Source organism: Cannabis sativa, chromosome 5 (genome assembly GCF_029168945.1).
Source record: "Cannabis sativa cultivar Pink pepper isolate KNU-18-1 chromosome 5, ASM2916894v1, whole genome shotgun sequence".
NCBI lineage: Eukaryota > Viridiplantae > Streptophyta > Magnoliopsida > Rosales > Cannabaceae > Cannabis > Cannabis sativa.
The window spans coordinates 72,412,368-72,423,505 of NC_083605.1; the positions used below are offsets into that span (position 1 = coordinate 72,412,368).

An 11,138-nucleotide genomic window follows, 5' to 3' on the forward strand; every position below is an offset into this window, starting at 1 on the left:
GGATAAATATTATTTTGGATCCTGTATTTTGCAAAAGTTATTAATTAGACTCTCTATTTTGTTAAATGATAAAATAAACTCTGTATTTTTAGGGTAAATACTATTTTGGACCCTCTGTTTTACAAAAGTTACCAATTGGACCCTGTGTTTTGTTAAATGATAAAATGGACCCTGTATTTTCTAAAATAGTACAAATAGGACCCTGAATTGATTTTTTGTCAAAATAAAGTTTAATTATAATCCGATCTAAAAGTGCTATATGACAAAACTGTTTACATTTTTTTGTATCTGTTCGTATTAAGCATTGTCTTCAAGTTGGTTGTATTAAAAAAAAGTTATCAAAAATTAAGCTCAGGGTCCTTTTTTTACTATTTTAGAAAATACAGGGTCCATTTTGTTATTTAACAAAACACAGGGTTTAATCTGTAACTTTTGCAAAACACAGGGTCCAAAATGGTATTTACCCTTTCTAAAATTGTACAAATAAGACCCTAAACTAATTTTTTATCAAAATAAAACTTAATAATAATTTGATTTAGAGATGTTATGATAAATTTAGTTACATTTACTGTAACTGTTCGTGTTAAAAATTGTCTTAAAGTTAAGTTAATTTTATTAAAAAATAAAATTATTAAAAATTAAATTCATGGTCTTATTTTTACTATTTTAAAAAATATAAAGTCTATTTTATTATTTAACAAAATAAAAATTTCAATTAATAATTTTTACAAAACACGAAATCTAAAATAGTATTTAACCTTCCAAAGTAAACAAATATTGCCCATAAGTAAACATGACGCTAGAGAAGTGTGTTTAGAGTTGTGATCTCTTCTCAGGAGAGGGATAGTGTCTAGTGAATAGTGAGAGTGTTATAGTGTTACAAGACCAACCCCTCAAATCAAAATACTAGACTTAGTCGTATGATCAGTCAACTCTTCTGGCCCACTACAGTCACCATTACTTGGGTTTTCTTTGTTTGTTTGATCTTGATCTTGAATTGATGTTGATAGGCATGGAGCTTTGGACTCTACTTATGCTGAGACAGAATTAAGTGAAGTGAATTTCTCTCACATGGGTTGTTTCCACTCCAAGACCACCCACTTTCACTCCCCAGACGACCCTTCTTCTAACTCCCACCAAGGTTTTCACTTTTCCTCTTCTTTTGCTTCTTCAGGGGTTTTTGAGATTACTTGCTTAATGGGTTTTTGATTTTTGAAGCAAATGGGAATCTAGTTGAGGAGGAAGAGGATCGATCTCCGGTGTTTAAAGAGTATTCTCTTAACGAGCTTCGAAAGGCCACAAATGGGTTCAGTACCGACTTTATTGTCTCCGAGAGCGGTGAGAAAGCTCCCAATGTGGTTTACAGAGGGAAACTTCAGAACAATCGCTTTGTTGCTATTAAACGCTTCTCTAAGCAGTCATGGCCTGATGCTCATCACTTTGTGGTAATAATTTTTGCTTAATTCTCTTTGGTTTGTGGTAAAGGACTAGACTTTAGTACTTGGGGGTTGTTCTAGTTATACATTTGTCATTATTTTTGTGTTTTCTTAGTTGGTTTTTTAGTATTTTTGTTGCTGTTTTGAACTCAAATGGGATATTATGCTATTGATTATTTTTTCTCAGTTTGTTTTCTCGGGAAACAAACAGGTGGGGTTTTTGCTTTTTGTTTAAAGGTGTTGAATTTTGTTGATCAGGTTGAGGCAGCAGGAGTTGGTAAGGTGAGGCATAAGAGATTAGTGAATCTGATTGGTTGCTGTGCTGAAGGAGATGAACGACTCTTGGTTGCTGAGTACATGCCCAATGATACTTTGTCCAAACATCTCTTTCATTGTATGAATTAACTTGATCACTTTTCTTTCCAGCCAAAAAGAAAAACTTATCACTTCCTTTTTTTTTGTTTTCTGCTACTTTTTTGGTTAATTTACTCCTAAAGTTTGTTTTTTGCCCCCACTTTTATGTAAACAAGATAGACTTTTCTTTTTCTTTCTCCTTTTGCTTTTCTTTTTTCTTTCATTCTTTTTCAAGTATAATTTAGGACTTCCACTGTGGAGAAGAAGTATATTTAGGAATGTTTGAGGCTTATTTTAGATACTTGTTTTGGTATAAAATCTACTGTTGCTAAGTATTTGAGTCTTTTTTCAACTTAACATGTATTCTTCAACTGTTATCTTTGTATAAAGTTTTTATTTCATTTCATAGATAACTTATTACATCTTTTGTCATAGGGGACAAGCAACCATTGCCATGGGAAATGAGAGTTAGAGTTGCTTACTATATTGCTCGGGCCCTTGACCATTGCAATGCAGTAAACCAAAAGATTTATCATGATTTAAATGCGTATAGAATCCTATTTGATGAGGTACGTAACGAATGTTTTCTGTGTTTTTATTTTACTTTATTTCTATAAAGTGTTGTTGGATGATTCTTAGTTAGTTTCTTTTTTGTTGCATTTTCGAATTATTAACTACATGTATGTGCAAATGACTACTGTGACCTCAAGGGCGAACATGTTGTAAGCTGTGATTAGAATATAACAAATCTATGCACTTTTTCCAGGATGGTGACCCTCGGTTGTCTAGTTTTGGCCTCATGAAAAATAGTCGAGATGGTAAAAGCTACAGTACTAATTTAGCTTATACTCCACCTGAGTTTGTACGCACAGGTAAAGTGTGTTCTCATAATTTGTGTACTGTGTAATCAAGTTTGCTGCACATATTCATGTTTAATAATCAAACTACACACATTTAAAGAAGTGGATGGGGACACGTACATCTTAAGAAATCGACAGTTGCTCTTCAGCAAGATCAGCTATTTGAGTTACCTAGAATGAATTTAGTCATTACTAAAATTATTTAGTGTTGATATTGATATTATAGTTATTACTTATTTTCTTGACCAATATCCACTTTAAGGTATAGAATATGTAGCGATTGAAAATTATTTTGCTTCTCTTCATTTATGTTAAGAAATATGTGAATGTAGTTTTTGTTTTTTTTTTCTGTTTATGCATACTGAATCACATGAAATTTTACTTAACTGAGTTCAACAAGTGTTTACCCAGTAGAAAGATGACAATCCTTAACTATGTCTATGAAATTGATCAGTCAAATACATGCAGGCAGAGTCATCCCAGAGAGTGTCATCTACAGTTACGGAACTGTTCTGTTAGATCTTTTGAGTGGAAAACATATTCCTCCAAGCCATGTATGTTGCCTTTATTTTCTTCTTGTTGCATTTCCTCACTTCGTAAGACTAATTTCTATGGATTTTGCAATCGGCTCGACATTTCTATTTCATATATGGAAATAATAGAAAAGTGTTGTCTTTGTAGGCATTGGACATAATAAGAGGGAAAAGTGTACTGTCTTTAATGGATTCATCGTTGGAAGGGCAGTATGAGAATGATGATGCGACTAAATTAGTTGAGCTTGCTTCAAAATGTCTCCAGTCTGAGGCTAGAAACAGACCGGATACTAAGTTTCTTCTCACAGCAGTGGGACCACTTCAAAAGCAGAAAGAGGTTGATTTTTGTGTTTTTTTCGTTCTACCAGCCTGCTAATTTGTTCTATGAGGATTTATCTGATCAGTATTATTGCTCTGTCAAGGTGGCTTCTCGTGTTCTAATGGGTCTACCTAAATATATGGCTGTGCTGCAAACAATTCTCTCTCCCCTTGGGCAGGCTTGCACGAAGATGGATCTAACTGCTGTTCATGATATTTTGCTCAAAACAGGCTATAAAGATGAAGAAGGGGCAGAAAATGAGGTATCCTAGACTGTAATTTTTCTGTGCTTTCCCCTTTTCTGGTATCGCTACAACTGAAACACGTATCCAATTTAACGGTTTAGATCCCAGCAAAAGGCAAGGGAAAGAGATAGTAGAATAGAGACAGGAGGAGTGCTTATTAGTGTGCATAAATGGCCCAAGCTCATTTTAACAAACAATAGATACAACAACTTAAACCTGACTTGTGAATTATGCACTCGAGCCAATCAATGTGCAGTAATTTGTGAATTAAAGAAAACAAAAGGATTGGATTATGAGGAATAGATCGCTTGGTTTATGTTAGATCTAGTAGAGTTTCTCCATCAACACTTGGCAGTGTCATGGTCTTGTGGCGTCGGTAAAACATCTGACTATAACAAATATGTCCCTGCAGTGTGATTTTTGTTATTATTATTACTTTCGAATAAGAGAGAGAACTTTATTTAATAAAAAGGGATTACGTTTTACGAAGAAGGAAAGGTAGCTTTTGATAATTTGTTTCTAGATTATGTTGGTCTCCAATTTCAATCATCTTTGCTGATTTCTTCATGATTGGTGGTTTGTATTCCTGTCCTGAATAAATTTCACTGAGTTTTGCTCATACTTTTGTTATCATATGTAGCTTTCATTCCAAGAATGGACACAACAAGTGCAAGATATGCTGAACACCAAGAGGTTTGGGGATATAGCTTTTAGGGACAAGGATTTCAAGAGTGCAATTGAGTATTATTCGAAGGTAGATGTTTCTTTTTCTCATATCAGACCTGGTTATCTTATATATTTTTTGGTTTCTACAAAAGGGGTATGGACCATACCGCATGGTAAGGTTTTGATATTTAGCCGAGCCAATAATGAAAAGTAGTTTGTATACTTAGCACCCTTGTGAAGTGTAACATTACTATTGATGCAACTCAATATCGGGTCCCACTTGTTTTACTGTAATAAATATTATAAAAAATCGCAACCAAGTATAGGGTGACACTTCATCGTGATGCTAATGCTCTATCTTGTGAGATGTGCTTGGAGCTTTCTGTGGGCTGATTTTTTATTCAATATTATATTCAATTGCCCTATGCAAATGCTGAAACTTCCATTTCAATCTTATTGGAATAAACAGTTAGTAGGTATGATGGCTGCACCTTCAGCTACTGTCTTTGTTAGAAGAGCTTTCTCATACTTGATGAACGATCAAGCAGAACTTGCCTTGAGAGACGCCATGCAGGCCCAAGTGTGCATACCCGAGTGGCCAACTGCATTCTACTTGCAGGCTCTGGCACTATCGAAGCTTGGAATGGAGACTGATGCTCAGGATATGCTCAACGATGGAGCAGCCTTCGAAACTAGGAGGCAGAACAGCTGGCGAAGCTAAACGCAAGTCTTTTGAACAAACAAAACAGGTCCTTTTTTTCATTAACTTTGTCGATCGAAATAGGAAGTGAAGTAGAGAAAAATGAAATGCAAGTAATAGAGGTTAGTTCTCTTGAGAAAATTATGCTAAATATCAGGTTGTCTATATACTTAGTAAATTAGTCAGTAGTAACAGAGGCTTGAGCTATGTATAATAGACTCATCTATAGATGAAGTTGTTAAATATTATGTTTTTATTAGTTGATTTCTTTGAAATACCAGATGATCTTGCTCTTGTGTTATCGAAATGTCAATGGTGGAAAAAATTGACTTAGTAAAAGTTTCTTGAGCTGTTAATAATTTTGAAAAGTTACAATTATAGCAGATTCATTTTTAGCTAAACATATTAAAAGAGAAGAAAATAAACACAGAGAATTACAAGTATCTGTAATCTCTGATCTATCCCTGTAAATGGTTTGAACCCTTTTGGTGGTGGTGGTGCAATCAAAGGTTGACTTTGATTATTAGTGATGAAGAATATGATCAATGAATCAGGATTTGTTGCTGGGATTAACTCATCTCTATGAAAATTAATATTTTTATTAGATTAAACTTAAGGTGCTAAATTGTTAGATTATTTGGTTAAAAGACTGTTATGAGCATTAAGCACTGCGTTTTAATCAAATAGAACATGGCAATTTGAGATAAAAAAGGTTAATAATTTGTTTGGAACAGAAAATAATTATAGTTGTTCTTAGTTTTGAATGATTTTTTAGGGTGGAGAATTAACTTTGATTGTCTTCAAATCGTTTCCATTGTCAAAATTTAAATTGTTACTACATGCATCATTTATGCCTATCTTATAAAAATTTGGGATTCTCCCATATCTGAATATGGAGAGCTAAACTAACCCTACTACTAGAGCAATAGCAGAGTAGTGTTGCAACGCCATTATTGCACTACTCTAAAATGGTATTTTTGCGTCGGACAAGGCTAGACTTTCTAAACACTTCAACCCACCCCACCCATCCACCAACTACTTCCTAAACACCTCAACCAGCCATGTCTATATCAACAGCCCATAACACAACTCTACACCACCCAAGCCGAGTCGAAAAAGGAAACCCCGTCCCCATCGAAGGTCACCTTTGCCAACAAACCTAGTCCCCGGTCCCAACACTCTCTCATCCCCGCACCCAAGGAGAATGACTCCAAAGAAGAGAATCACAATACGAAGGAAAAGTTGGGATAGACAATCACATAGATGGCTTGGTTGGAAAAGGGTTATAGAAAACCCTAGCATAGAAGATAAGAATGGTTGTTAAAGATTTTTTATGAGAAAATAAAAATTAATATCATTTCAAAATAAATAAATAAAACATCATAAATAACAATATCAACCAAAAATATTCAAAAGGTGATTAAAAGATGATCTTCATATATAAATATATTTATATAAATTTCAATTCAAAACCCTAAAAAAATTTCAACCTAACCCTAAAACTTCTTTTCTCTTAATAGCCCTAATCTATCAGATAAGACTAAGAAGATGGATGAATCAAACTAACTATAGTCGCATCTTCTTAAATAGACATTCAATGGTGACCAAAGAACTAGAATTATTAGTGGTACAATTTTCATGTTCCATCAATGTATAACTTTTTCCAGTAAATGGTTTAAATTGATCACTAGATTCACTACTACTTGATTCATCATGAATTAATGGTGTATTGGTTATTGGGTTTCCATCGAGACGATAACTAATTCCAGTAAAAGCCCTAAAGTAGGAATTATCTTTTTTCATCTTGTTCTTTTTTAGAGTATTAATACAAATAATTTGATGACGATTCTCAATGATGTCAGCTTCTTCATTAACTTCTTTTTTCTCTATGTTATCCTTTCTATTATTCTTCATATCAAAATTTGAATTGTTGGATTGCTTTCTTTTCGTCATAGTAATTTTTTTTTAATAAAACTAAAAATAATTATAACTATATATGTTTACGTGATATATATAAATATATATAATTATATATAGGTGATGATAATCAATGTGAGTGTATTTAGTATATGGTAAAATCTATATATAGGTAAGGATTCGTTAAATCCTATTCTTATTATTATTATAATTATTATCTCTATCCGAAATAATCTCTTTAATTATCATTTAGAATTTTTTTTCATATTATATTTTTTTTTGAGAGAACTTATTATAATTATTTGAATTTATTTTAGAAATTTGATTCATTTTTAATTATTTTTTTAATGAATGATATCGCTTCTATCTTTCAAATTTGAAAAAAAATCGAAAATATATTCTGATAAGTTTGTTTTAATTTTTTTTTTAAATGATAAGTTTTGTTAGTATTTTGGATATTTAAATAAGAATATATATATATATTTCAAAAATAAGTATGTTATTACTTACGAGCATAAAATATTTGAATTGATATTTTTATGGATTTTATTTGATATATTTGTATGTAAAGATAAAAAAAGATTTTTACACATCTTATATACATAATAATTAGAAAAATAATTACAAAAATACATTTGAGAATTTTAATTACAAAACTTTGTGTCACCATCTATATACTAGATTCAAAATTAATGCATACCAAAATCTAAAAACTAGAAAAATACGAGGTTATTTAGTTTTAATTTTTAAAATTGAGAATAAAAAATAATTTTTTTTGTAATTTTAAAAAGTTAAATAGTGTTTGACTTAGTTTTTTTTTCTTTCTTTCTTTTTTTTTTTTTTTAAAAAAAAAACAAATCAATACTCTACACCATACCATGACATGAACCCATCCTACCTTGACTAGACCCCAGACCCGGATCATGCACCCAAGCTCGGGTCCGATGTCTAGGGTCGGGTCTGGGTCCAAGTCCTGTGATTTGGGTCCGAGTTTGGAGTCAGGGTTCGGGGTTTGGGTTTAGGGTCCGAGGTCTGGGTCCAGTTCAGGGTTCGGGCCCAAGCTAAGGGTCTGGGTCTAGAGTCTAGTTCACGATATGTAAGTAAAAATGTAAAAAAGAATATATTAGACAAATGTATTTTTGAAAATAAAAAACAACATTTAGATGTTTTCTGTTTTCTAGTTTTTTAAATCTCAGTTTTTAAAAATCTATTTTTAAAAAATTTGGCCGAATGCCTCTATTAATTTTTAAAAATTATTTTTTAATTTTTTGAAAAATTATAATCTGAAAATAGTTTTTAAATTATAAAGCTGTAGATTACCAATTTTTTTCTTTGTCTGTGTATTCAAATTTCAAAGTAATATTTTAATTACTTACAATTTTTTAATGACATATTACATAAATTATAATAATAAAAATAAAAAGTGATATAAGTTAATAAATATAGGCATATTAGATAAGATTTTTTTTTTAAAAAATGATACTTAATGTAATTGGAGTCACATGATAATTTAAAAAATAATAATAATAAAAAAAATTAGTGATTGAAGGCCATGGACAAAAAGTTTTTTTTTTTCCTTTTTCTTTTTAAGAAAAACTTATGTTTGTAGTTGGAAATATTTTAAATTTGGTATTTCAGAAAAAAAAATAATTGACTTTTTTTTTTCTCAATAAAATCTAAAAATATTATATTTCTAAAAAGCAAATTAGGCTTACTTTAATAATAGTTGTATTTTTTTTAGTAAATAAAAATAAAAATCTAAAATATAGTATTTTTTTTTTTGGGGGATTTTTTATCCAAAGAAATGTTTAGAAGATGGGTCCTATTCACACCTTTAAATAAGTAATAATATATGGACATATAAATCACACTCATATGATAAGTCATTTTAACAAGTGTAGTCCATTTTAAATAAAAATAATTGGCTAAATTTGTCACATAGATATGTGTTAAGTTTATGTGTAGTTTTTGCTACTCATACCATTTTTTTTAAAATAATAATATATGTACACATAAATTACACATAAATGTTAGCAAGTTAGTATGTGTCATATTTATATACAAATAAAAATAGAAAAAATTACATTTTTTTTTGCAAGAAAATAAGTTCTAGGAAGATTTACATTAACTATTATTTTCGACAATTCTTTTTTACATATTTACAAGGTTTTTTTTATATATATTTTTACGGTATTCATCAAAATAACACAAAACTATCAAGAAAATCACATACAAATAACATCCAAACAACATTAAAACAACATAAAAAAACAATATACAAATAATAAAGAACCAACAACAAAATAACAAAAATACAACATAAAAATGAATACATCAAAAAATAATATTTATGTAAATAAAATCTTAAAAATCATAAAAATTTTTAAAATTCCGTACAACTGTATTTTTGTAATTTTTTATTATTTTTTAAATAATCCCATAAAAATAAGGAATAAGTTGAGAAGTATCTTTTTTTTTTTATTACACATCAACTAAATATAGCTACAAAATAATTTTAATTGATATATATCTTCTTTTATAATCAAAATATCAAATATAAACTCACATAATTTATGAAAATTAGAATCCCTAATGTGTATAATAGGAATATAACTAATAAAATTGAATACAAATTAAAAGAAAAAAAAAATAAATAAAAATTAAAATAAAAATAAAAAATAAATATACAATATAATTTCTTTAAAAAATAATTGATTAAATTAACTTACTAATATATATGTGTCACTTACCATTATATTTATGTATCGAGAAATCCTAAAGGGCACCAGTGGTGTCTAACATCCTCTATGGGTCAATATTACTATTGGTCTAACTAAGTATCGGGTCTCATATAATTTAATATAATATCTTTTAGAGAGTATCGTTAGCGAATCGCAACACGACATGTCGAGAAGGTGCTAGGCACCACTTGTGACTAATAGCAATCCTATTATATTTAGGGTTATTTGCGGCAAAACCTCCTAAAGTGGACAGGTTTTTGCAACTAACTCCCTAATCTAAAATTTTGGTGGTAAAACTACCTAAACCACTAGTCCGTTAGCAGTTAGCCATTTCCATCCATTTTTGGCTGTTAAGTGCCAGGTTGGAATGTCCACGTGTACACAGTGTACACGTGACACAATTTTATTAGTCCACGTAAAAAATTATTTTAAAAAATAAAAAATTAATTTAAAATTAAAAAATAATTGTAAATAAAAAAATAATTTTTTTTCTTTCTTTCTTTTTCTCCTTTCTTTCTTTTTCTTTTTCTTTCTTTTTTTCTTTTCTTTCTTGCAAACAGTCTTTCTCGATCCCCCTCTCTCAGCACTCGATCCCCACCTCTCTCAATCTCAGCCATCACTCTCGCTCTATCACTCTGCCCAGACCACCGCCCACACCACAACCACCCTTACTCCGCCCAGACCACCCTTCCTCCACCCAGACCACCACTGCCCACCACAACCGAACTGCCCACACCACCAAAACCACTTCTACACACCAAAACCATCACCGAAACCTCTTTTTCAGATCCAAACAAAACCCCACATCCGAATCTAAACACATCAAAGAGACCTCAGATTAAAGAGAAATAAAATTGCAACTAACGGAGAAAGAAAATCGCAAGGGCGAGAGAGAGGGCTTACTGAACACGAGGCTCGTGAGGTGTGGGGTTCTGCGACGGGGCTCGCGAGATCGGAGATCTGTCGATCTCCTCCTTGGTGTCAGGCGAGGCTTGTGAGGGTGGAGAACTGTGGTGGCCGCCCAAGGGGGTTTTGAAAACCCTAGATTGAAAACGAGAAAGAGAGAGGAGATCGAGAGAGAGTGATGTAGAGAGAGAGAGGGTTTGTGTTTGTTTCAAACGAAAGAAAAAGAAAAAAAACAGAAAAAAACAGAGAGGAGATCGAGAGAGAGAGTGATGTAAAGAGAGAGGGTTTGTTTCAGACGAAAGAAAAAGAAAAAACCAGAAAAAAAAAGAAAGAAAAAGAAAAAGAAAGAAAGGAAAAGAAAAAAAAGAAAAAAAAATTATTTAATTTTTTATTTATATATATTTTTTTAATTTTAAATATTTTTTTATTTTTTTATTTTTTTTAATTAATTTTTTAGGTGGA

General features: G+C 31.0%; 1 protein-coding gene across 1 annotated transcript; it reads left to right on the forward strand.

Moving 5' to 3' along the window:
* Window positions 1-788: 788 nt before the first annotated feature.
* LOC115715971 (serine/threonine-protein kinase BSK2) lies at window positions 789-5,413 on the forward strand. The gene is made up of 10 exons (XM_030644650.2): window positions 789-1,141; window positions 1,219-1,445; window positions 1,695-1,830; window positions 2,226-2,359; window positions 2,557-2,662; window positions 3,119-3,204; window positions 3,332-3,520; window positions 3,606-3,764; window positions 4,387-4,500; window positions 4,882-5,413. Exons 1-10 carry the CDS (start codon window positions 1,072-1,074, stop codon window positions 5,131-5,133), a joined length of 1,473 nt encoding a protein of 490 aa, XP_030500510.2. The 5' UTR covers window positions 789-1,071; the 3' UTR covers window positions 5,134-5,413.
* The last annotated feature ends 5,725 nt before the right edge of the window (window positions 5,414-11,138 follow it).

Bases quoted from the DNA above. Each gene is read 5' to 3' on its own strand.
- LOC115715971 (XM_030644650.2), top strand. From the start codon at position 1,072: ATGGGTTGTTTCCACTCCAAGACCACCCACTTTCACTCCCCAGACGAC. The intron at 3,521-3,605 runs GTTGATTTTTGT...TGCTCTGTCAAG, and splicing joins CACTTCAAAAGCAGAAAGAG to GTGGCTTCTCGTGTTCTAAT. The intron at 3,765-4,386 runs GTATCCTAGACT...TATCATATGTAG, and splicing joins AAGAAGGGGCAGAAAATGAG to CTTTCATTCCAAGAATGGAC.